Raw genomic sequence first — 27,224 nt, 5'->3', positions numbered from 1 at the left:
CCTGCCTTGGCTTTGGGTAATTGCTCTATTTGGTGACAATGGCGGGGGGAAAAAAGCCCACTAAATAGCACACACACACCAACAAGAAATGTGCATGATTCTGCATTTCAGATGAAAACAACACACATTCCTCTGCGTGGTTTTTGAAATGCTGGTTTTTTGTTTTTTTTCTGCAGCCGATCTCACCAATTTCATAAACTTTGGCTGGAATAGAATTTCCCTGGCTGCAAATTTTTGCTGACCGGTTGCATTTGATCCAATATTAGCCCTCTACAGCTGTTTATGTTTCATTTTAAGTCGGGTTCTGGGTTTTATATTTTTTTTTTAAAAAAAATTCAGACACACCAGTGAGGTCAGGACACGAAAAAGGCATCAAAAGATTCCTTCGCTCAGATTAGATAGTTTACTTAGTTAGTTCTCAACATACGACCATAATCCTTCGGGAGTCCTTCGGGAGAAGGGCGGTATACAAATGTAAATAATAAATAAATAATAAATAAATAAATAAAATAATAATAATCGAGCCCAATATTTCTGTTGTTAAGCAAGATGGTGGTTAAGTGAGTTTTGCCCCACTTTACGACGTTTCTTGCCTATGGTTGTTAAGGGAATCACTGGAGTTGTTCAGTTAGCAAAACGGTTGTTAAGTATTCTGTCCCCGTCCCCACTTCACAGAGCAAACACAAAGATGCGTGTCTCCCAGTCTTTTTATTTGCTACAGACCTGGTTTTCTTCAGTTGAGGATATACTTGGCAGTGACCGTACAGAGGCCTGCCAAGTTCTGAGTCCGTTATCTCATGTCCAAGATCCGTTGCCAAAAACTCATTGACAAAGTCCTTTAACCCTCCAACAACCGAGCTGCAGTGCACCCTTGGTAGCTTTTTTGTCCGCCCCAAGGGCCACATGGCAGCTCCACCCACTTTTACACCCTGTGGGGTGTGGCTCAGTGACTCAGCAATCTCTGAGCCTGCCACACCTTTTCCTCTGCTGCTCACGCTTATCTTTAGGTTGCTGCCTCAGATCACTCCAGGATTGATCGTCAGCAGCTGGGACTTGAGGCGTTGCCAGGGAGGAGGAGGGTGCGGGAGAGGGAGGTCTTGTCAGCTTCTCCTCCTGGCCTGCAGCTGAAACTTGGGGTGGTGCCAGCGAGGAGGGTCCTGGCGAGGGAGGCCTTGCTGGCTCCTCTCCCTCACTTTCCGAGTCACTCTCCTCCATGAGAACAGGCTCGAGGGCCGGAGTCACAACATTAAGTGAATCTGGCTTCCCCATTGATTCTGCTGATCAGAAGGGGATCGCCTGACTCTGGGACACTCTGTGCAACTGCCATAAATGTGAGTCAGTTGCCAAGCATCTGAATTTCGGATGGCCTGTTTTACAACGTCACCACCCACAAGCAAGATGGGCAGGCTCCATTATGGTCGTAAGTTGAGGACTACCTACACAGCTTCTGTGGAATTCTAAAGCAAAGTTTCTTCATCCATTCGTGCTTAGAGTCTCCCCCAGGTTCAAACCAGGCTTCCCTCCCGCCTTTTCCCCTTTTAATCTCTCCAGCCAAACTATGGATTTCTTCCAGATGTTTTCTACCAACATCTGTCATCTTGATTTGGGAATCGAGAGCACAGCTATGTCTAGGGAGATTCTCAGTCATCCAGGTCATGGTTGTCCCAAAGGTGCTTTCTGTCAAGCGGCAACTGGACTTTCTGTTTTTTCTTCGAAGAAGCTTCTTGGATGAGAAGTGAAACGTCTTCAATGAAAACCCAGAAAATCCAGTTGCCTCTTGAAAAAAAAGAAAAAAAACACCTTTGGGAATCAGAGCTCAAATCTTCATGCCTTCCCATGCTATGTAAGTGATTCAAAAGCAGGAGGATTCCTGCCTTAACTTCTTCAGCAAGGCCTGAGCAGTTTTAAAGCATAGCATTTCAAGAGTCCTTCAAGAGTCCCAGAATGACTCAAGAAATTAACCATTTGTTCTCTATTTCATTTCTGGGGGTGCAATAGAAGTGGGGAATCCTTCTTTGCAACAACTAAATAGCATCTCCGGAGTTGGGCATTATCTGCAAAGTCATTAAATCGTAAAAGTTGGAAGGGACCTTGGAGGTCTTCTAGTCTAACCCCCTGCTCAAGCAGGAAACTCTATACCCGTGATGGCAAACCTATGGCAAGCGTGGCACACGGAGCCATATCTGTGGGCATGTGAGCGTTGCCGTAGCTAAGCTCCAGCGCACATGTGCACACCGGCCAGTTGATTTTCGGGCCTTCCAGGCCTACCGGAAGTCAGGAAACGGGCTGTTTCCTGCCTCCGGAGGGCTTCCAGAGGGGGAGGAGTCCGTTTTCATCCTCCCCGGGCTCCTAGAAAGTCTCTGGAGCCTGAGGAGAGTGAAAAATGTGTCTACTGTACCATTGTGTGCCAAAAGTGGGGGGTCACGGGGGGGTTTCACGTGAACATGCACAGGGGCAGTGGGGCGCATTTAATTATAGGTGTGAGCACGTGCGCGCAGCCCCCCCGAACTCCCCCCGCTTTTGGCACGCGACAGCAAAAAGGTTAGTCATCGCTGCCCTATACCATTTCAGGCAAACAGTTGTCTAATCTTTTTTTTAAAAATCTCCAGTGTTGGAGCATCTCCAGATTTGGGAATTATCTGTAACTTGGAGCACCCACATCCTCCTTCCTTCTCAATGCAGATTCATCTACTTTCACGTCTTTTAAGATGCGTGGACTTCAGTTCCCCAGCCAGTGTTCTGACCTAGGCTCCCTTAACAAGCAGGAGGCAGGAATTGGTCCCAGCAAAGCCTCTTTTATTTACATGACTGTGAATTACGTTCATTCACAGTCAGCAAGGCCTGTCCAAACAGTTTTTCAAAGGAATATTTCTCAACACACCTTACCTCATTTGGCAAGCTGCCATGTAAGTTTTTTCCAGCCGCAGTACAAGGCAAAACTTGGCACCGAATTTCTGAGAGTCACAGAACGAACTTATTGTTTCCTGCAAAAGCCCACTCCCCATTCGCTCCTCTTTTATTTCCTGTGGGAGGAGCCAATCACCTCCAAGGTGTGGCTTTATTCCCGAGTCGACCCTGCTTTCTGAGTTGTTCTTGTTTTCTGGAAGCTCTGCACATGTGCACACTGTGTTGTGTCTTGTCCGCTCTCACCGCAGCCAGGGTCTGCTTATCTGCTCCCGAACACGGAGGAATGTATGCCTCCCGGCCCCAGTCCTGGCTCCATGCCCAGACAAGCTGCAGAGGAGGGGGCATCCCCCGGCCCCAGCCCTGGCTCTATGCCCAGGCAAACGGAGCAGCTAGACCCCTCCCCCTCCTCCACAGCATGTGAGCCTGAGGAAAGTTTACTTCCAACAACAGCTGATTGGAGTGACCCTCGCATCAGAAGATTGGATAGGCGGAGGCAACAGAAGGAAGGGAGGGGCAGGCCTTAATGAGTGCTGAGTCATGGAGCCACACCCCATGGCCTATATAAAGGATCTGCTTTCTGGCAGTCTCTGAGTCAGGCAAAGTCGAACTTATCTTGCTGAAGTCACTTACTGGTCTCCTGCCTGCTCTGAGGACTTTGCTAGGACTTTGAGCAGAGCTGCAGAGGCAAGCCTGATTCGGATTTCCCTGACCCGGCCGTCAGCGGAGGAGTGGGACACGACACAAGGGAATGGGCTCCAGCTGTTCCTCTGCCTTGCTTCTGTCTACCTCCCTCTCTGCCTCTGACTCAAAGCCATCGTCTGAGCCTTCTCCAGACTCCAGGACTGGCCCAAGTTCCTCCCCAACCTCCTCACTGTCCGACTCTGCTGCCAGCTCCACTGACCACCGGCGGACCAGCATGCTGGGAGTTGAAGTCCACGCATCTTAAAAGTCATCAGGTTTGGGGGGGAAAACCACTGCTTTGGGTCATTTCTGAGGTCTGTGTATCTGCCCTGTTTGCAATGACAAATCAGAGGCTAACTTAAAACTATAAGCCGAGATAGATTGCTTGAAAGCGTTTAGGAGTAACTTGTACGTAAACCTACTCAAGGAAGTAAATGTAATGTTGGGGAGCATTTTGGTAGCCCTGGGTCTCAATGCTGATTTTCCCTCTCTTTTTCTTTTCTCAACAGGAGGCCAGGAGGACTGCATTCTCTCCTACGAACCTGTTACACGGCAGGAAAGTAAGCAAGCTTTGGTGTCTACGGAGATTCTCAACCAATCCAGGTCACGGTTGTCCCAAAGATGCCTTATTCCAAAAAGCAATTGGATTTTCTGGGTGGGTTTTTTTTTTCTTCCCCCCCCCCCTTGAAAACATTGCGCTTCTCATCCAAGCAGCGATTGAAGAACTGAAGAAGCTTCTTGGATGAGAAGTAAAACTTTTTCAAGGAGAAAAACACCACGAAAGTCCAGTTGCTTTTTAAAGCACTTTTGGGACAAGCTTGAGTGTGCTCCTTAAGTCAGTTTGGTTTAAACTATAGCCTAGCTCATTTTTATAGTAAAACCTTGGGCTGGGCTAGTAGAGTTGACACCACTACACATTGTAGATTACGGAGATTAATTTTTTAAAATATGTCCTTCCTACCTACAGTAGTGGCCAAAATAGAATAGAATAGAATAGAATAGAATTTTATTGGCCAAGTGTGATTGGACACACAAGGAATTTGTCTTGGTGCATATGCTCTCAGTGTACATAAAAGAAAAGATACGTTCATCAAGGTACAACATTTACAACACAATTGATGGTCAATATATCAATATAAATCATAAGGATTGCCAGCAACAAGTTATAGTCATACAGTCATAAGTGGAAAGAGATTGGTGATGGGAACTATGAGAAGATTAATAGTAGTGCAGATTCAGTAAATAGTCTGACAGTGTTGATGGAATTATTTGTTTAGCAGAGTGATGGCCTTCGGGAAAAAACTGTTCTTGTGTCTAGTTGTTCTGGTGTGCAGTGCTCTATAGCGTCGTTTTGAGGGTAGGAGTTGAAACAGTTTATGTCCAGGATGCGAGGGATCTGCAAATATTTTCACGGCCCTCTTCTTGATTCGTGCAGTATACAGGTCCTCAATGGAAGGCAAGTTGGTAGCAATTGTGGCAACCTTTTGGAAAAAGTGTTTTTCTGAGGTTTGATGGCTAATAACACCACTTTTTTTTGTGTAGTTTCAAGATAATCCTATTCCACTGCTGGAATGGCCTGGGAATAGCCCAGACCTTAACCCATCTGAAAATCTATGGAGCCATCTAAAGAAACTTGTTAGTCAGAAGCGACCCGGCAATAAAACTCAGTTAATAGAAGCCATCATTCAATCTTGGTTTCAAATGATAACAGCTGCAGAACTCAAAGACTTGGTTCACTCCATGGGAAGACGTTGTAAGGCCGTCATTCATGCTAAAGGTTACCCAACTAAGGGTTAACTGACATGGTGATAATTTTTGTATATCTCATTTTTTTCTACGTGTTTCACTTTTCTTCTTTATACTGTAACTGCTATTCTAATAGCAAATCCTTCATCAAAGTTATGGCATTAGATTCTTGATTAAGTTACCTTTCCATTGATATATACATTTATGATACTACTCCAAAAAAAATTGTGTTATTAGCTAATTTTAGAAAATACACTTTTTGCAACAAGTTTCCCCAATTTTGGCCACTACTGTAAACACTCCCACGCTAAGTCTACCACGGCAGAATGAACGGGTCTCGCTCGTTTCAATTTTGCTCAGCTATTTCTCATAAACTGTTTGGGCATTTAAAGTGGGTGACTGTATTTTGTTTTTGGCAGCGATTTGCTGTCCAAGCTTGTTTCAATTTAGTTTCTGAACATTTCATTACCAGACTAGGTAACATCAGGAATAGAATAGAATAACAGAGTTGGAAGGGACCTTTGAGGTCTTTTAATCCAACCCCCTGCTTAGGCAGGAAACCCTAAATGGTTATCCAATCTCTTCTTAAAAACTTCCAGTGTTAGAGCTTTTACAACTTCTGGAGGCAAGCTGTTCCACTGGTTAATTGTTCCAACTGTCAGGAAATTTCTCCTTAGTTCTAGGTTGCTTCTCTCCTTGATTAGTTTCCATCCATTGCTTCTTGTTCTACCCTCAGGTGCTTTGGAGAAAAACTTGACTCCCTCTTCTTTGGGGCAGCCCCTGAGATATTGGAATTTCTTGTCCTATTCTCCTTAGCTTATAAATACTCTATTTTCCCCAAAACAAGACATCCCCTGATAAAAAGCCCAATCGGGCTTTTGAGCGCATGGCAATAAGGCCAAGCGCTTATTTCAGGGTTAAAAAAAATAAAAAAATAAGACAGGGTCTTATTTTCAGGGAAACATGGTATCTTCTGTGCCAGTGTGGTCAGTTGGTCGTTTGATTGGTTGTTGGTTTGGAGCTATATTTAGAAACCAATATAAACCAACCAATGACCAACTGGTCACACTGGCACACAAGGCATTTATAAGCGAAGGAGACTAGGACCAGACAATCCTGCTGATGACGTTACCTAGTCTGGTAATGAAACGTTCAGAAGCTAAATTGAAACAAGCTTGGAGAGCAAACCGCTGTCAAAAATCTAAAACCCGAGCTGCAACTATTTTCTGTTATTTCAAAGATAGTATGTTCAGGTGTGGGATACAACCGGTTTCACAACCAGTTCGATGAGCATGCGCTAACACATTTGTGCGCAGCGTTCAAAATACAGCAGTTTGAAGCTCAGCTGCTTACCTTCTAAGGCAGCCCTGGTAAATAGAACAGCGGAGGTACAGAAATCAGCTGTGCCAGAAAGAAGGAAATAAAAGACAGGATAGGGCAGGGGTGGGTGGGCGGGGCCAGCTGATGGTCAACGCTATGGGTTCGCCCGAACTGGTCCAAACCGGCTGAATACCACCTCTGAGTATGTTTTTTGTTTTTTTGTTTTTTTAATTTGAATTTATATCCCGCCCTTCTCCGAAGACTCAGGGCGACTTACATTGTGTTAAACAATAGTCTCATCCATTTGTATATTATATACAAAGTCAACTTTTATTGCCCCCAACAATCTGGGTCCTCATTTTACCTACCTTATAAAGGATGGAAGGCTGAGTCAACCTTGGGCCTAGTGGGGCTTGAACTTGCAGTAATTGCAAGCAGCTGTGTTAATAACAGACTGCATTAGTCTGTTGACCCACCAGAGGCCCATTGTGTTGTGTTGTACAGGGACTATCTTTTTAAAATATTTCCTCCCCACTTAAAAAACCCACAAAGTCTATCAGGGCAGAAGGGGTAGTTTTTGATCGCTTTGGATTTCCTCTGGTTCTGCTTGCAATTTTTTTTTTTTACTCGCTTTCTGCAAGCAAAGATCTCTCCTTTGCCAAAATCCGTGCATGAGAAAAAGCAAGAAGTGGAACCCCAAGGCCCTACTGTGCAATGAATCGTTGCAAATTCCAATTCAGAGATAGCAATGATTTAATATCCTGCCATCTAAAGAAATTCTTCCATTCGTAACCGAGTGGCCGGATAGGATACAAAGGGCTTGTTGCCAGCTTTTAATATTCCACTTTGTTAGTCGTTTTAATGAATATTTAAACCATGTACCATCAAGCCTCATCGGTTACAACTTTTGAAATCATGAGGTCGGCTATGGTCTGGACTGCATGCTTGCAATTCTTCAATACGTATTTTTCTGCTTCGTTGTATTTTACATAGAACCCCGATCTAAGACGTGAAATCCATCCATATTTCTTTAGGACAAGTTCTACAATATAGATAGATAGATAGATAGATAGATAGATAGATAGATAGATAGATAGATAGATAGATAGATAGATAGATAGATAGATAGGTATAGATGTAGAAGTAGATATAGATATAGATATAGATATAGATATAGATATAGATATAGATATAGATATAGATATAGATATAGATTTTTTTTGAGGTTTTCTTGGGTGTTTGTATGTAGGTCTTTGGTTATTCGGGTTTTCTCCCGCGTAAAATTGGAAGTGTCTTGGCGACGTTTCGACGAAGTCTCATTCGTCATTTTCAGGCTGGTGTTTACAGCAATTGCTCCTAGAAGCACGAAGCTGTAAACACCAGCCTGAAGATGACGAATGAGACTTTGTCGAAACGTCGCCAAGACACTTCCAATTTTTGGGAGAAAACCCGAACAACCAAAGACCTACATAGATATAGATATAGATATAGATATAGATATAGATATAGATATAGATTTTTTTTGAGGTTTTCGTGGGTGTTTGTATGTAGGTCTTTGGTTATTCGGGTTTTCTCCCGCGTAAAATTGGAAGTGTCTTGGCGACGTTTCGACGAAGTCTCATTCGTCATTTTCAGGCTAGTGTTTACAGCAATTGCTCCTAGAAGCACGAAGCTGTAAACACCAGCCTGAAGATGACGAATGAGACTTCATCGAAACGTCACCAAGACACTTCCAATTTTACGTGGGAGAAAACCCGAATAACCAAAGACCTACATAGATAGATATAGATATAGATATAGATATAGATATAGATATAGATATAGATATAGATATAGATATAGATATAGATATAGATATATCTGGTGTCTTCATCCCATTCAAAGAACATAATGAAAGAGGATTTTTTTTAAAAAAAACTAATTTGTCCAATGTTTTTTATATTGTAAGAAAGACCTTGCTGGATTTCATAATAGCACAGTTCAGAATTGGTTTTTCAACCAAAACAAAAAAAATAAAAAACCAACGCAGATTAATAGTATAATAATGACCATTACAACATCTGGAGAAGAATTCAATGCCGAAGTATTCCAACAAGCATTTTAAAGAGGCATGTTGAGGTGCATCTCATGGAAGACCTTGTTTTGTTTTTAGGAAATATTATCTGACCTTTGTTCCATTCATTAAATCAGAATGCATCATCCAAGTTGATTGCATGCAAATGATTTCCCTCCAAGATTAAATTTTAGCAATAGCAATACCACTTAGGCTTATATATTGCTCCATAGTGCTTCACAGCACTCTCTCAGTGGTTGACGGAGTCAGCCTACTGCCTCCAACTATCTGGGTCCTCATTTTACCGACCTCGGAAGGATGGAAGGCTGAGTAAACCTTTGAGCCCACCAGGATCGAACTCCCTACTGTGGGCAGAATTTGCCTGCAATACTGCAATCTAACCACTGTGCCACCACGGCTCTTGATAGATAGATAGATAGATAGATAGATAGATAGATAGATAGATAGATAGATAGATAGATAGATAGATAGATAAATAGGTAGGTAGGTAGGTAGGTAGGTAGGTAGGTAGGTAGGTAGGTAGGTAGGTAGGTAGGTAGGTAGATAGATAGATAGATAGATAGATAGATAGATAGATAGATAGATAGATAGATAGATAGATAGATAGATAGATAGATAGATAGATAGATAGATAGATAGATAGATAGATAGATAGATAGATATGGAGGATGGACGGATGGATGGATGGACGGACGGACAGACAGACAGACAGACATAGAAACACACAAGAGCCAGCACTGTCCAACCCATCAACTATACCTGTGTGTTCTGGCTCACTGCACAACCCCACTGCTCCAGCTACTAAATTTAAATATATTAACAATAGCAATAGCATTTAGACTTATATACCGCTTTATAGCCCTCTCTAAGCAGTTTACAGAGTCCGCATATTGCCCCCAACAATCTGGGTCCTCATTTTACTGACCTCGAAAGAATAGAAGGCTGAGTCAAACCTTGAGCTGGTCAGGATTGAACTCTCTGATATGGGCAGAGTTTGCCTGCAATACTGCATTCTAACCACTGTGCCACCGCGGTTCATTTCAAAGCATCAACCCATCACCAGTGTTTGTTACAAAGCTCCCTTAGGCATCTCCTTTTCTTTCTGCATTTCAGTTAATTACACCAGGCCGGTTATTATCCTTGGCCCAATGAAAGATCGGATAAATGATGATTTGATATCCGAGTTCCCTGACAAATTTGGCTCCTGCGTCCCACGTAAGTATTGTATATCAGGAAACATCTCTGTAAATATTTCCTGGCTCAAATCAGGTGCAACATGCTAAGTTGTGATCTGTGGTGGAATGTGGCCTGGATTCCCAGCAGGGAGGGGCTACATTCCAGAGGAGTGAGAATCAATGAAGTTGTGATAGTTTGGTGGGAAAAAGAAGGCCATAGAGGCTCCTCCATAGAACTTCTCAAAATACAGATAGTCCTCGACTTACGAACACAACCGAGTTCAAAATTTCCATTGCTAATGAGACAGTCGCTAAGTCAGTTTTGTTCCATTTTACGACTGCCCTTGCCCACAGTTGCTAACTGAAGCGCTGCCATTGTTTAGTTATTAACCTGGTTGTTTAGGCTTCCCCATTGACCTTGCTTGTCAGAAGTTCGCGAAAGGGGGTCACATGACCTCAGGACATTGCAACCGTCATAAATATGAACAAGTTGCCAAGCGTCTGAAATTTGATTTCATGACCAAGGGGATGTTGCAATGGTCATAAGCATGAAAAACGGCCACAAGTCACTTTTTTTCCAGTGGCGTTGTAACTTTGAACGGTCACTAAATGAAAGGTTGTAAGACCAGGACGGCTTGCATATCTTTAATAGTACCAGTAATTGCTTTAGTTTGGCAAGATTCTGTCTACAGGTGAAAAAGAATCAAGGAGAAACTGCTTAGAAGAAACTCAGAGTATCTTCCTTGGTTTTTTGGGTGGAGGGGGCTGGCATTGTCCTCTCTCTGAAACTCTTATAAAATTAATAGTTGTGTTTATTTTATGCTAATGTCTCTCTTCAAAACCAGTAGGGCAATAGCCCTCATCCTCTTTTGGACAGTAATCTCATTATGAGAATGTATCCAATTTTTTTTTACTACCAGTTCTGTGGGCGTGGCTTGGTGGGCGTGGTGTGGCTTGGTGGGCGTGGCAGGGGAAGGATACTGCAAAATCCCCATTCCTACCCCACTCCAGGGGAAGGATATTGCAAAATCTCCATTCCCACCCCACTATGGGGCCAGCCAGAGGTGATATTTCCCGGTTCTCTGAACTACTCAAAATTTCCACTACCGATTCTGCGAACTGCTCAAAATTTCCGCTACCGGTCCTCCAGAACCTGCTGGATTTCACCCCTGGTCTTGGGCATGCTTACAAAATGGTTGCCGTGAAGGAAACAAAATGGCTGCCCAATGTCAATCAGAACATACCCTTTTAGCAGGTAGTAAACTAGAGATGTTTCCACGTCCCTTTAATGATTCCTGACATTGTTGGTTTGTCTTTAGCTTTGTTCTAGGTAAGAAGACATTTTGTACAAAACATTGCAGCTGTAATTCTTCCCCGTTTTCATTTTTTAAGAATCATTTGGAGTTAGAAAGCAGCATTGGAAAAATAGTTGATGCTAGAACCTGGTGCTCTCCTTTGTAAATCCCAGTACTCCGCTTAATGTTTACCATTGAGGTAGTCCTCAACTTACGACCTTGGTTAGGACAGGATTTTCGGTTGCTAAGTCATGTAGTTCAGGGGTGGGTTCTACTTATCTTTACTACTGGTTTGCAAGAGGGCCGCGCATGCGCAGAAGCTTCCTGATGACGTCCGGGTAAGTGGGCAGAGCCTCCCACCGGTTTTACTACCGGTTCTTGCGAACCTGTCTGAACCAGGGGCAACTCACCACTGATGTAGTTGTTCTATAAGTCATCATGTAACCAGACCCCGATTTTATGAACATTTTTTTTATCATGGTCATTAAGTGAATCGATGGTGTCATTGAGCAAATTATGTGTTGGTTAAACAAATCCAGCTTTCACATTGACCTCGTTTGTTGGACACAGGCTGGGAAGGTCGCAAATTGCAACCATCTGACCACAGGACCCGGCAACTGGCCATAAATGCGAACCGGATACCAAGTGCTCCAATAGCAATCACATGACCGGAAGGGTGGGGCGACAGTTATAAATTTGGAGACAGGTCATAAATCACATTTTTGGAGGCCTTCACAATTTTGAACGGCCGTTAAACAAATGGTCGTAAGGCAAGGACTACCCATGTTGTCTGGACCTAATCTGATTGAGTACCATTTTATAAGGTCTGGTTAAGACCACACTTGGAATATTACATCCAGGTTTGGTCATCATGATATAAACAAGATGTTGAGATTCTAGAAAGAATGCAGAGAAGAGCAACAAAGATAATTAGAGGGCTGGAGGCTAAAACGTATAAAGAACAGTTGCAGGAACTGGGTATGTCTAGTTTAATGAAAAGAAGGACTAGGGGAGACATGATAGCACTATTCCAATATTTGTGGGGCTGCCACGTAGAAGAGGGGGAGTCAACCTAATCTCCAAAGAACCTGAAGGCAAAACGAGAAACAATGGATGGGAACTAATCAAGGAGAGAAGCAACCTAGAACTAAGGAGAAATTTCCTGACTCTGAGAACAATTAATCAGTGAAATAACTTGCCTAAAAAATTGTGGATGCCCCATCACTGGTTGTTTTTAAGAAGATTGGACAACCATTTATGTGACATGGTATAGGATCTCTTGCTTGAGCAGTGTTGTGGCCCGCCAGCAGCCAGCAGAGCTGGCAGCAGATTCGGACAGTGAGGAGGTTGGGGAGGAATATGGGCCAGTCCTGGAGTTTGGGGAAGGCTCAGACAAGGGCTCTGCATCGGAGGCAGAGAGGGGGCCAGGGCTATCTGGTAGTTATGTGCTGCCACCGGAGCCTCCGGGATCTGACATCAGTGAGGCTGAAGACCAGTGTGACCATGTTCCCAGTGTGTGCATCTGCAGAGCTGCCACAAAGCAAGAACAATTAAGAAAAAAAAAGGGCGACTCAGGAGTAAGGCTTGGAGATGATTAGCCCCTTCTCATAAGACATAGCAGAGGAGCAAACGGACGTGAGCCTTTGCAGGCAGCAATTAGTTCATATAGTCGATTCAGGCTCTTAGAAGTCCGTTTGACTCTGTGCTCCGTTTGGCCTTGCAAAACTAATTGACAATTAGATCTCTGGCAGCGGTTTCAAAGGAGATAAAGGTGGGTGCTTATCAACATTACCCGGAAAAACTGTGTCAATTCGAGCAGGCATCTGTCGGAATCTTCACAGATTGTTTGTGAATCATTATGGGCTGTAAATGACCATAATTCACAGCCGTCTCAATAAAAAAGGTTTTTTGGGGCTAAGATTGTGATTTATGCTTTCTCAGGAAGCCTAGGTCAGAACAAGCAGGGGGTTGGACTGGAAGACCTCTAAGGTCCCTTCCAGCTCTGTTATTCTGTATTTCTGTATTTCAGACAAAGTAAATATAAAGGGTCTTGGTTCGTTTAGCAAAACCTCTTTCATTTTTATTTTTTATTTATTTTTTTGTTACTCCCAAGATACCACTCGACCGAAGCGCGATTATGAAGTGGACGGTAGAGATTACCACTTCGTCATCTCCAGAGAACAAATGGAAAAGGACATTCAAGAGCACAAATTCATCGAAGCTGGCCAGTATAACGATAATCTGTATGGAACAAGCGTGCAGTCCGTGCGATTTGTAGCCGAAAGGGTAAATGACCCAGATGGTACAAATGCAGAATGTACTATATATCATATTGAATTATAGTAAATGCAATTGTAGATCTAGATTGCTTTCATTTGGGCAAAGCTCAGAACCAGCTTACATAAAAAAAGCATATGGTTTCTGTCTGTATAATTCCTAATAAGGAGAGCCGCGGTGGCGCAGTGGTTAGAATGCAGTACTGCAGGCTAATTCTGCTGACTGCCGGCTGCCAGCAGTTTGGCAGTTCGAATCTCACCAGGCTGAAGGTTGACTCAGCCACCCGTCCTTCCGAGGTCGATAAAATGAGGACCCAGATTGTTGGGGGGCGATATGCTGACTCTGTAAACTGCTTAGAGAGGGCTGTAAAGCACTGTGAAGTGGTATATAAGTCTAGGGGAAGGAAAGAAGGAAAGGAAGGAAGGAAGGAAGGAAGGAAGGAAGGAAGGAAGGAAGGAAGGAAGGAAGGAAGGAAGGAAGGAAGGAAGGAAGGAAGGAAGGAAGGAAGGAAGGAGCAAGTCATGGTGGCATAGTGGTTAGAATGCAGTATTGCAGGCTAATTCTGTCCACTGCCAGGAGTTCGATCCTGACCGGCTCAAGGTTGACTCAGCCTTCCTTCCGTGGTCAGTAAAATGAGGATCCAGATTGTTGGGGGGCAAGATGCTAACTCTGTAAACTGCTTAGAGCGGGCTGTAAAGCACCGTGAAGCGGTATATAAGTCTAGGGGAAGGAAGGAAGGAAGGAAGGAAGGAAGGAAGGAAGGAAGGAAGGAAGGAAGGAAGGAAGGAAGGAAGGAAGGAAGGAAGGAAGGAAGGAAGGAAGGAGAAGGAGTGAGCCACGGTGCTGCAGTGGTTAGAATGCAATATTGCAGGCTAATTCAGCCTACTGCCAGGAGTTCGATCCTGACCGGCTCCAGGTTGACTCAGCCTTCCATCCTTTCGAGGTCGGTAAAATGAGGACCCAGATTGTTGGGGGCGATATGCTGACTCTGTAAACTGCTTAGAGGGCTGTAAAGCACTGTGAAGTGGTATATAAGTCTAGGGGAAGGAAACAAGGAAAGGAAGGAAGGAAGGAAGGAAGGAAGGAAGGAAGGAAGGAAGGAAGGAAGGAAGGAAGGAAGGAAGGAAGGAAGGAAGGAAGGAAGGAAGGAAGGAAGGAAGGAGCAAGTCATGGTGGCATAGTGGTTAGAATGCTGTATTGCAGGTTGATTCTGTCCACTGCCAGGAGTTTGATCCTGACAGGGCTCAAGGTTGACTCAGCATTCCATCCTTCTAAGGTCGGTAAAATTAGGACCCAGATTGTTGGGGGCCATATGTTGATTCTGTAAACTGCTTAGAGAGGACTATGGAAGCACTGTGAAGCGGTATATAAGTCTAGGGGAAGGAAGGAAGGAAGGAAGGAAGGAAGGAAGGAAGGAAGGAAGGAAGGAAGGAAGGAAGGAAGGAAGGAAGGAAGGAAGGAAGGAAGGAAGGAGAAGGAGTGAGCCACGGTGCTGCAGTGGTTAGAATGCAATATTGCAGGCTAATTCAGCCTACTGCCAGGAGTTCGATCCTGACCGGCTCCAGGTTGACTCAGCCTTCCATCCTTTCGAGGTCGGTAAAATGAGGACCCAGATTGTTGGGGGCGATATGCTGACTCTGTAAACTGCTTAGAGAGGGCTGTAAAGCATTGTGAAGCTGTATATAAGTCTAAGTGCTATTGCCATTGCTAACATAATGATGAATGATCATTTATTTTTATTCATTTATTTATTTATTTATTTACATTTATACCCCACCCTTCTCCGAAGACTCAGGGCGGCTTACATTGTGTAAGGCAATAGTCTCATCCTATTTGTATATTTATATACAAAGTCAACTTATTGCCCCCCCCCAACAATCTGGGTCCTCATTTTACCTACCTTATAAAGGATGGAAGGCTGAGTCAACCTTGGGCCTGGTGGGACTCGAGCCTGCAGTAATTGCAAGCAGCTGTGTTTTAATAACAGGCTGTCTTACAGCCTGAGCCACCCACGGCCCTTAATGTATCATAATACATTTTTGTAATTATAAAATGAATTCCATATACTGGTAGATCTCAACTTAGGATTACAACTGGAATTGGAATTTCTGTTGCTAAGCACTGGAGGTTGTGAAATCCCCGATTTTACAACTTTTTGGCCACGGCTGTTAAGTAAATCACTTTAGTTGTTAAGTGAATCACACAATTTGTTACGCGAATCTGGCTTCTCATATCGATCTTGCTTGTCAGAAGCCAGCTGAGAGGATCACACGTAGCAATCCCATGACTCCGGGGTGTTGCAACCGTCATAAATACGGGTAGTCCTCAACTTATGACCACAATGGAGAAATTACCCAGAAGTTACGTTGCTAAGTGGAAAATTTGTTAAGTGAGTGTTGCTCCATTTCAAGACTTTTCTTGCCACGTTTGTTAAGGGAATCCCTGCAATTGTTAAATTAGTAACAAGGTTGTTACTAGGAATCTGGCTTCCCCATTGACTTTGTTTATCTTGGGTCCTTGAGTGGCGCAGGCTGCTAAACAGCCTGTTATTAACAACAGCTGCCTGCAATTATTGCAGGTTCAAGTCCCACCAGGCCCAAGGTTGACTCAGCCTTCCATCCTTTATAAGGTAGGTAAAATGAGGACCCAGATTGTTGGGGGCAATAAGTTGACTTTGTATATAAATATACAAATAGGATGAAGACTATTGCTTAACATAGTGTAAGCTGCCCTGAGTCTTCGGAGAAGGGCGGGGTATAAATGTAAATAAATAAATAAATAAATAAATAATCTGAAGGTTGCAAAGGGGGATCACATGACCCCGCAGGACATTGCAACCGTCATAAATATGAGTCAGTTGTCAAGCATCCAAATGTAAATCACATGACCTCGGGGATGCTGCCATGGTCATAAGTGTGAAAAACGGTCATAAGTCACTTGTCAACTCGCAAGGGCATACTTGGCCTGATTCGAGTTGCCATAGGCAAGGGGGATGGGAAAACGAACTCTGCAGCTGCGGCAAGGCAGCACATGAGTCAAAACAAAAGCACATTCCAGCCATATCTCTGTCAAGGCCATCTCCACAGTTACCTACAGTGGCCGGAAGGGAGTGATCTCTGCAACCCGGGAAATTGCTTCATTGGAGAATGTGACTGATGACACATCTTGGGAGGAGGGTGGGGGAAACAGGGTCAGAGCCAGGACGTAAATTAAGTGAGGTCAGAGTTGACTTCACTTGGAACATGCCGACATGAAGCTCCTGATAAATAACTGGATTTCTTTTGAAGCTTGGCTCGAGGCTCATGATTTAATTAGGGCATCGGTCGGAACCCTGACATCACTTTTTTCAATGCTTTGAACAGAGGACTACTGGAACGACGCAAATAACACATTGTGTTCAATAGCAAGTTTATTGGTTGAGTGTTACTAACATAGGGCCAAGTGTTTCTTCTATATTTTTCCCCCAACCATTCTTATTCAAGAAAAAAATCCCCACAAAGGAGAAGAAAAATTAAATGAAATTCCAGTGACTGGGTTTTTCTGTACTTATCTAAATTACGAAGAGGACAAACGATCCTTTTCATTACATAAATGTCTCCCAGGACCTGTGAATCCTCTCCAGTCAGTAACAAAAGGAAACCATCAACAAGAAATTGCTGGTTTTCTTAGTTTCTTTCACTTGAAAGAATAAGCAAGAAGACTAAGCAGCCAGGGAAACTATAGAGTTGATAGGAAGATATCATCAAGCAATGTTCCCAATCTTCTGACTCCCCATCTCTACCAGAGGTGGGATTCAAAAATGTTAGCAACCAGTTCTCTGCCTGATTGCTGGGTGGGCGTGGCCATGGTGGGCGTGGCCTACTCTGCCTCCTGCACCATGGCAGGGGGTGTTTTTGCCCTCCCCAAGCTCCGGAGGCTTTCCTCGAACCTCTGGGAGGGCAAAAATGGCCTCCCCTAGGCTCCCTAGGTCCTCCGGAGGCCGGAACAGGCCCATTTCCAGACTTCTGGAACTTCCGGGAGTCTGTTTTTCGCCCTTCCTGAGCCTCCGCGCAGGCGTTGCACTTACCTGGCATCCAAAACAGGCCACATGGAGACTCCTGGGAGGGGCGGGGTGGGGTGGGTGGGGCCAGCCAGTCATTGCAACTACCGATTCGGCCAACCAGATGTAAAATTATAATCTGGTTTGCCCAAAACGATCCAAATGGCTGAATCCCATCCCTGATCGCCACCCTCAAATCCTCAAATCAGCTTCAATCCTTGCCTCAAGGTTCTTCTCAAGATTCCTGAAGATAAGGCAGAAAAAAAGAAGCCCCTTTGGCAGGAGAATAAACTTTTACGGAATAGCAAGGAGCTTTTCCAGCACAGGTTTGAATATTTTCAACACAGGAGAATATTTGTAGCTCAGGGTTGAGACGAGGGATCCTTGATGCTCTTTGAGCTTGTTTGTTTTGCAGAGGTTTCATTGCCCAAACCTGGTGAGCTCTAGCACTGATCATGTTACTTAGTTTGGTAATGAAACGTCTGAAAGAAGACAACCAGGCCCGGAGAGCTCCAAAGACCCCCTCATCTCAACCTGAGCTGTAACTACTTTCCCCTAACGTTAGACGTTATGCAGGGATGATAAGAAAGATATGAAAGGCATGTTATTTTTGACTGAACAATAACACTAATATTTAAATAGGCAATTAAAGTTGGAAATCCAATAGGATGGTTCTTGTAATTAACCTACAGGTATGTAGAGGACCCAGGAGGGTATTGGCCAAAGGTGGGCTTCACATAATTTAACTGGTTCACTCAGCACCAAACATGTCCGCGCGTGCCTTCTGCGCATGCGCGCAGCCTTCCATGCCTGTGCTTTGCTCGCGCATGCAGTTTGCATGCATGCGCACAGCTTAGAAAACGTGGCTTAATAGGAAAGCATAGCACCGGGCGGGAGGGGTTGCAACTACCGGTATGCCCGAACTGGTCTGAACCGTCTGAATCCCAGCAGTGGTACTGGCCCATTCAGACAAAAGGAAACACTTGTTCTGTCCCCTCTCGGCCTTAGCCACATGAGCTGGCTAAACGAGCCAGTAATTGAGTTCACAGCTACTATCAGTCCTGGCAGGGAATCTGCAGCTGCCTGCCAAAGTCTCCCTTATCTTGGGGTTGCCGGACAACCAGGAAGTCAGCAATCCATGCCGAATGTTCAGCTCAATTCTCCACGAGTCAAAGAGTTCAGCTTAATTTTTCTCGTCACGGAACAGAAGACCAGCCAGGGATGCTTTTATACTCTGTGGGGTGTGGCTCCATGACTCAGCACTCTCTAGGCCTACCGCATCCCTTCCTTTGTTGTAGCCGCCTCTCGTATCTCCGAAACCTTGGATCTAGCCAGGCCTGGTTGCCATCAGCTTGGTCTGGAGGAGTGGCCTGGGGGGGGGAGAGTCAGGGGATGGAGGCCTCGTTAACTCTTCCACCTGGCCTGCCTCTGGCTCCTGGAGCTGAGCCAGAGGAGCCAGTGCTCCAGAGGTAAGTCCTGACAGCCCTTCCCCCTCACTTTCCGAGTCACTTTCTGGCAGGGGGCCCAGCTCGGGGGGCGCAGACACAACACCCTTTCTTTTGCCAGCTCTTGAATTCAGAGCTCTTCTGCCCATATTTTGAGCCACTTTGCATGGGAGGGGTGGTGGTGTTTGTTTGGAAAATGCTAGGAAGTTAGTGAGGAGACCCCAACAGTGCTTTTTCAAGAGGCAACTGGACTCCCTTGTTTTTTTTTCTTTTTGAAGACATTTCGCTTCTCATCCAAGAAGCTTCTTCAGCTCTGACAGGATAGTGAAGAAGCTTCTTGGATGAGAAGCAACATATCTTCAAAAGGAAAAAACAACAACAAGAAAGTCCAGTTGCCTCCTGGAAAAAAAGCGCCCTTGGGACAACCATGACCTGGATGACTGAGAATCTCTACAAAGTTAGTGTTGTGACCCAGGAGTCCCGGACGCCTGGACTCAGATGATTCAGAAAGTGAGGAAGAAGACCTGGCAAGGCCTGCTTCTCCTGGGCCCTCTCCCTCCCTGGCACCCACCCAAAGGGAGGAGGAGGGGCCGGCAAGGCCTGATTCTCCCGGGCCTTCTTCTGATTTGGTAACGCCCCAAGAACAATTTTGGCTTGATGCAAGACTGCACAGACGTGACTGGCGCACGCAGCAGAGGAGGCGTTGGGACAAAGTCAAAGAATGATGAGTCACGCAGTGACACCTACAGAGGCTATAAAAGCAGGAAGTGGAACTTCCTGGCTTTTTGTCTTGGACAAAGCAGTGAATTTGCGCGGGCAAACTGTTTCAATGGAGGGAAGAATATCTTAGAAAGTAACTCCGGCCTTATCTATAATTTCCTAGTTATCTCCAGAGACTTGGCAGGCACATGGGTAGATGTGGCCAGAACATTTATCTATGTAAATAAACTAGAAAAGAAGGCCTTTGACTGACTCTTTGTTGGGAGTATTGGGGGAGGGAAACAGAACAGTTAGTGAGGAGAATTTTTCTGACAGAACAATTAATCAATGGAATATTATACCTCCCAGAGTTTTGGGTGCTCCATTCCTGGGGGGTTTTAAGAAAAGATAGGGCAATCATTTTACCAGGATGGTATCTGGTCTCCTGCCTTGAGCAGGGGTTGAACTAGAAGACCTCCAAATAGTATAACATCCTTATACAGCAGCTGTTATTTTATAGGGGCCTAAAAGATAAAGGTTCCCCTCGCACATATGTGCTAGTCGTTCCCGACTCTAGGGGGCAGTGCTCATCTCCGTTTCAAAGCCGAAGAGCCAGCGCTGTCTGAAGATGTTTCCGTAGTCATGTGTCCGGCCTGACTAAACACCAAAGGCGCACGGAACGCCGTTACCTTCCAACCAAAGGTGGTCCGTACTTGCATTTTTTACGTGCTTTCGAACTGCTAGGTTGGCAGAAGCTGGGACAAGTAACGGGAGCTCAGCCCGTTACGCGGCGCTAGGGATTCGAATTGCTGAACTGCCGACCTTTCGATCGACAAGTTCAGTGTCTTAGCCACTGAGCCACCGCATCCCTCTATAGGGGCCTAGAGCTTGCTAATTTTGAAATTGATCCATTCTCGTGAGTTTTATTTTATATTATTTCGTTTGTCCTTTAAATGCCCCCTCAAAAGTAAACCTTTTCTCCTTTTCCTGTCACCAGGGCAAGCACTGTATCCTGGATGTATCAGGAAATGCAATTAAACGACTTCAAGTTGCACAACTGTACCCTATTGCCATCTTCATTAAGCCTAGATCGTGGGAGCCTTTGATGTGAGTACTGTCTTCTCCAGCCTTCGTTTTGGATCATAGGGCGAAGCTTTGGTCAACGGAATATGTGGGGGTTCCAATTCGAGCCGGGGGCTGTGCAAGAAGAATAAAAATGAAATGCAGTAAAAATGAAAGAAGAATTATTTATTCCCAAAAGGAAAGAGAATTGTTGGCGGGGATGGGCAGCTAAAGAGAAAATGGGGTATAGAGAATGTGGTGACCCAGGCCCAAGGAGGTAGTAGGAAACTCAGTCAGTGTAAAAACAAACAACTTTATTTGAACAGCTGAGAATTAACTCATTCTCAGCGTAGTTCAGCTAAATTAAAGCAGATTCCTCCCGACACAAATTCCTCAGTCCTATCACCAATCTTGGTCCAATTAGGCAAACTGCCAAAGGCCTTTCTTGGCAAAAGTTCAGAAGACACCGATACAAAATAAATGCAACAAGATGAAGCTATCAATGTTGTTTTCCAGCAAAGAGCCCAAATGCCGTTGCTGGTCTTTTAAGCCTTATGGGAGGGGCCAATCATCTCTTGGCCCTACTCCCAAGTCGTCCTCTCTGCTTGAGATGCTCTTGCCTTCTGGCAGCTCTTCTCATGTGTGCATTAGGAACAGGCTCCTCCTGTTCCTTTGCCTCACTACTGTCAGGCTCTGGAGGCTCTGGAGTCTGCACCTCACTGCCCGATGGCCCTGGCCCCAGCTCAGCCTCCAACGCAGAGCCCTCATCCGGGCCTTCCCCAGCCTCATTGTTGCCCAACTCCGTTGCCAGCTCCGCAGGCTGCTGGCGGACCACAACAGAGAGATTGTTTTATAGAGTGGGAGCTTGTCCTGCGTGTGTAAGTGTGTATATGCTAAGTCTAAGAGGAAGGGGTTGATCGTATCAAGGGATGGGAGTTGAACTGTGTTATAATGGTGTTCGCATTGCATTAATTGACTTTTGTGTGTTCGCTTGCACGAGTTTACAACTTCGCCTTGCTCACATGCGCACTGCGTCAAAAACACAGCGATTGTATAAGACAAGATAGAGCCGGGGGGGGGAGCCGGGGGGGGGCACACCACTGGCCGTAACTACCGATTCGCCCGAACCAGCTGCATACCATCTCTGCCTCTGTTAATGCAACGTAGGGGTGATGCTATGGTCATAACGTCAAGGATACGTCGTAAACTCTTGTTTCGGAGGTCATTGTAACTTTGAACCATCGCTAAACCAACAGTCATAAGTCAAGGACTACCTGTAATTTCCGCCAAGCGAGAGGCGGACTCTTGGTCTGCCTGCTTCTGTAACAAAGCCGGAGTTTTTTTGTTTTTTTTTTTTAATTTCAGTAGAATGTTTCTGTCTTGTTTGTTTACATTGATTATCTAAAATTAACCAAGGCCTGAAGGGGAGGCCATGTCCTGTGACCCAGAAGCCACACACAGTAATTTTAGATGATGGGTAAAATGCAATTATTTTCACTGGCAATGCAGAAGCCACTTCACACACACAGTTCAGTGGCAGGAAAAACACTGATATATATTTTTTTCCCTTAATGTTTCTGGGCTGAACGTTATTTATTCACTGGAAATAGATTATAGAAAATAGCCTGGGACAAAGGAAGCGCTGATGTTCTAATTTTAAGAATATTTTTGACTCTGCTCTGCAAGGAAAAGGAGGGTTGGAGACAAAGGACAAATGAAATGTGGCTTGAATATATATCTCCCTTTCCTTTACTCAAGCTTTCAAACTGTTTCAGGGAAATGAATAAACGTCTCACGGAGGAACAGGCCAAGAAAACGTATGACCGCGCCATGAAATTAGAACAAGAATTTGGAGAATATTTTACAGGTGAGTTTGGAAAGGCTTCCTTTATTTCCACGAAGGAAGGGGAAGTGCGTTATTATTATTATTTTTTTCCAGGTGGCACTTTGGGGATAACGAGAAACTGAAATATGCAGGTAGTCCTCATTTACCGACCATAGTTGGGACCAGCAATTTCATCACTAAGTGATGGTTATGACCTGTGACTTCCTGCGGCCATTCCCATGGACCGAAAAGACGGCTGTGAAAGTCGCAGATTAACAATCCCATGATTACAGATGCGTTGCAATTGTTGCAACTTCGAGGCCTGTCCTAAGTCTCCTTTTTCAGTGCCCTTGTAAGTTCAAACGGTCACTGAACAAGTGGCCGGTAAGCAAGGACTAGCTGTAGTATGGCAGAAATGGCCACGTATCAATTGCCCTAGGAAGGCGTTACCAAACAGCCGAGCTGCGTATTTTTCTTTTGAATATTCCCAGCTCTCTAAACGTTCAAGCAACAATTCAGTCTTGTGTTCAGTCGAACTGGATAAATAATTAAATAAAATAGATAAATAAGACCAAAAGTCTATGGAGATTCCTAGCCATCCAAGTCATGGTTGTCCCAAAGGTGCTTTTTCAGGTGGCAAGTGGACTTTCTGGTTTTTCTCTGAAGACGTTTCGCTTCTCATCCAAGAAGCTTCTTCAGCTCTGACTGAATGGTGGGGAATGGAAGGATTTATGCTGCTTTGCAGACAGCTGGTCGTTTGCATCCTTTTTAGGAAGTCTGTTGTGACCTAGGCCCAAGTACTTATTACCAGACACAATCAGTCCTAAAGAAACATATTTTATTAGATCAGCTGAGAATTACTTCATTCTCAGCATAGTCCAAATTAATTCCAAAACAAATCCTTCAGAAAAAGTCCTTTGGCCTTATCACAAACCTTTGTCTTCTTTGGCACCCTGCCAAAGGCTTTTCTTGGCAAAGCCCCAGGATGTTCAGAAACAAGAGACACCGACTAGAAACAAATATAGCAATGTTGCTTTCCTACAAAGAGCCCAAGAGCCTTTGGTGCTCTTTTAAGCCTTCTGGGAGGGGCCAATCATCTCCTGGCCTTACTTCCGAGTCGTCCTTTTTGCTTTAGCTGCTCTTGCCTTCTGGCAGCTCTTTGCATGTGTGCACTAGGAACAGGCTCCTCCTGTTCCTCTGCCTCTCTGCTGTCCACCTCTGGGGGCTCTGGAGTCTGCTCATCGCTCCCAGATGGCCCTGGTCCCATCTCTGCCTCCAATGCAGAGCCCTCGTCCGGGCCTTCCCCTGACTCCAGGACTGGCCCATTGTCCTCCCCAGCCTCCTCACTGTCCGACTCCGCTACCAGCTCTGCAGGCTGCTGATGGATCACAACAGAATCATTGAGGCCACTTGGAGGTTTATCTGTGTCCTCAGAATCACCTGAGTAGTGCAAATGAGTGTGGAGCCTTCTTGGAACTGTTGAAAGGACTGTTTTGTATACCAGAGATAGATGATGTCAGCAATGAAGAGAACAATAATTGCAGGAATATCAGAAAAGCTCAGGAGGATCTTCAGCCAACACAACATACGTGCACACTTCAAACCCAAGAATACACTAAGGCTGAAGCTTGTCCACCCCAAGGATAAAACACCCAGACACAAACTGAGCAGCATGGTATATGCAGTACAATGCAGTGAGCCATGTGCAGATCTGTTCATTGGGGGAACAAAACAACCACTTCATAAACGCATGGCACAACATTGGAGAACAAATCCCATCAGGACAAGATTCAGCAGTCCATCTGCATTTAAAAGACAAAGGCCACTCTTTGGAAGACAGCAAAGTCCACATTTTGGACAGAGGGGATCATTGGTTTGAAAGAGGGGTCAAAGAGGTCATCTAGGTCAAAATTGAACTGCCCTCTCTCAACAGAGGGGGAGGGATACAACATCATTTATCTCCAGTCTACAAGACAGTCCTTTCAATAGTTCCAAGAAGGCTCCACACCGATTAGCACTACTCAGGTGACCCTGAGGACTCAGACAAACCTCCAAGTGGCCTCAATGATTCCCTAAAAAGATGAAAATGACCAGCTGTCTGCAAATCCTTCCATTGTCCACCATCCAGTCAGAGCTGAAGAAGCTTCTTGGATGAGAAGTGAAACGTTGTCAAAGAAAAACCAGAAAGTCCAGTTGCCTCCTGACAAAAAGCACCTTTGGGAATAAGTCCCGAAAGTTACAGTAAAAGCAAGTGATGTGCAGTACAGATAATCAAGCCAAACGTCCTAGGATCGTAATAAATTGTGCCGAAATACGATAACTGGTGCAAGAGAATTTTCGTAGCTCAGGGTTGAATTGTGGAGTCCTTGTGCTTTCCCATCTTGGTTTTTTGCATGCAGATGTTTCATTACCCAGATCATGCAAAAAAAAAATGAATTTTCAAGCCACAGGTTTCCTCCCCATTCGAAACGAAGCTCTGTTCCATATGAACAGAACAGAATAGAATAGAATTTTTAATTGGCCAAGTGTGATTTGACAGACAAGGAATTTGTCTTGGTGCATATGCTCTCAGTGTACATAAAAGAAAAGATACCTTCGTCAAGAATCATAAGGTACAACACTTAATGATAGTCATAGGGAACAAATAAGCAATCAGGAAACAATATCAATATAAATCGTTAAGGATACAAGCAACAAAGTTACAGTCATACAATCATCAGTGGGAGGAGACGGGTGATGGGAACGATGAGAAGATTAATAGTAGTGCAGACTTAGTAAATAGTTTGACAGTGTTGAGGGAATTATTTGTTTAGCAGAGTGATGGCGTTCCAAGAAAAACTGTCCTTGTGTCTAGTTGTTCTGGTGTGCAGTGCTCAATAGCCTTTTGAGGATAGAACTTAAAACAATTTATATCCAGGATGTGATGGGTCTGTAAATATTTTCACAGCCCTCTTTTTGACTCGTGCTGTATACAGGTCCTCAATGGAAGGCAGGTTAGCAGCCATGGTTTTTTTTCTGCAGTTCTAATGAACCTCTGATAATATCAGACCTACTGTTGTGTCTGTGTCCCCCGAGCTGGGCCTCCTGCCAGAAAGTGACTTGGAAAGTGAGGGGGAAGGGCCATCAGGACTTACCTCGGGAGCACAGGCTTCCCTGCCTCAGCTCCAGGAGCCAGAGGCAGGCCAGGTGGACGAGATAACGAGGCCTCTATCCCCTGACTCTTTCTCCCCCCAGGCCACGCCTTCAGACCCAGCTGATGGCAATCAGGCTTGGTTGGACCCTAGGTTTCGTAGGCAGGAGAGGAGGGAACAACAGAAGCAGGGGTGGGGCAGGCCTAGGAAGTGCTGAGTCATGGAGCCACACCCCACAGGATATAAAGGCAGCAAGAGCTGCTGTGCCTCTTTGTAGCAGGCAAAGCAACTGATTAACTAAGAGCTGAAGTTTGTTCCTGGGTGACTCATCGGCGTCGAGGGAGATAACAGAGACACTTGGCAGACGCTGGCTATTCTGCTGCCAAAGCTGATAGTGCCGGCTAAGTAAGCCATCACTCGGACGGAGGCGAAGGGTGGACAGAACACCTACTTGGCCAATTTTGTTTCTGAAAAAGGGATCAAAATCTGTTTGTTTGTTTTTTCCTTCATCTAGCGATTGTCCAAGGAGATACCTTAGAAGATATATATAACCAAACCAAACTCGTGATCGAAGAACAATCGGATTCCTTCATCTGGATTCCTTCCAAGGAAAAACTATAAAGTTGCCGACCCACCTCCGATCGCAACGGAGAAGTATTTAGAAGAAAATTTAATCCTAACTTATTTGGAAGCTTCGGGGAGGGCTGGGGGGGAGGGGAAGGGAAAAAGTTACTTTCACGTTTCTTGCTGTCAATGTGATGATTATTATTCTTATTTTTCTGAACATAACAACACAAACTGTCGGAAGCCATGAAGGATACTGATTGGGTCATAAAAGGGGAAGAAAAGAAGAAGAAAAAAAGAAAGAACAATTTTTTTAAAAAAAACAAACAAACAAAAAAACCAAATCTGCCATATTAAATCTCTCTCACACACATGCATACACATACACTCGGACTTACACACACGCAGCACAAACTGTTCTGTGGTGCTCGCCACATAGCTTTGTAAGGATGAACCCGGAGACAGAAATGACCCAGCCCGTTGCCTTCCTTCCCGCCTGTAACGGCTCACCTCAGTGTGTTTCTTGGTGGTTTGAAAAACTCCAAAAATCTCCTGGGTGTCTCGATCCTACAGGACGTATCCTTTGAGTAAAGCGGACGCGAAGACAAGTCCTACCTAACGCATCTCCCGGAGGAAGAGCTGAAAGGCCTGCGGCTTTGCAAAATCTCATCCATAAACCACCGGACTCTCTACTGAGACCTGGAATGCTTTTATTATGATTATTATTAATTTTTTCCCCCCAGATGTTGGATCGAAGACACATCTGTATTTGCAGCACCTCGACTTTCATATAACTATGCATATCTCTCCTTCCCGCCTCTCTCTCCCCCCACCCCCCGACCCACCCGCCATCCCCATCCAATCTGGTGCATAATTTCTCCCCGCTCCCTCAACTTGAAACTCCACTGTTTGCATCTGGATCTTAATCATTCAATGAGATTTGATGGGAGGGAAAGCTTTCATATTGAAGTGCGTTCAGTACAA

At 44.8% G+C, this 27,224-nt stretch overlaps 1 protein-coding gene across 2 annotated transcripts in view; it reads left to right on the top strand.

Moving 5' to 3' along the window:
* Positions 1–26,394, top strand: part of DLG2 (discs large MAGUK scaffold protein 2) — a 1,438,267-nt gene extending 1,411,873 nt beyond the window's left edge. For both annotated transcript variants that reach the window (XM_058186296.1, XM_058186297.1), the window contains 6 exons: positions 4,098–4,148; positions 9,842–9,943; positions 13,312–13,484; positions 20,656–20,765; positions 22,496–22,587; positions 26,191–26,394. In XM_058186296.1, coding sequence (XP_058042279.1) covers positions 4,098–4,148; positions 9,842–9,943; positions 13,312–13,484; positions 20,656–20,765; positions 22,496–22,587; positions 26,191–26,297 — 635 coding nt within the window. In that variant the 3' untranslated portion in view covers positions 26,298–26,394. The remainder of the gene's footprint in view (positions 1–4,097; positions 4,149–9,841; positions 9,944–13,311; positions 13,485–20,655; positions 20,766–22,495; positions 22,588–26,190) is intronic.
* Positions 26,395–27,224: the final 830 nt, after the last annotated feature.

This window comes from Ahaetulla prasina, chromosome 5 (assembly GCF_028640845.1).
Source record: "Ahaetulla prasina isolate Xishuangbanna chromosome 5, ASM2864084v1, whole genome shotgun sequence".
NCBI classification, from domain to species: Eukaryota; Metazoa; Chordata; class Lepidosauria; order Squamata; family Colubridae; genus Ahaetulla; species Ahaetulla prasina.
The sequence above is the reverse complement of the archived record's forward strand: the minus strand, read 5'-3'. Positions and strand labels throughout refer to the sequence as shown.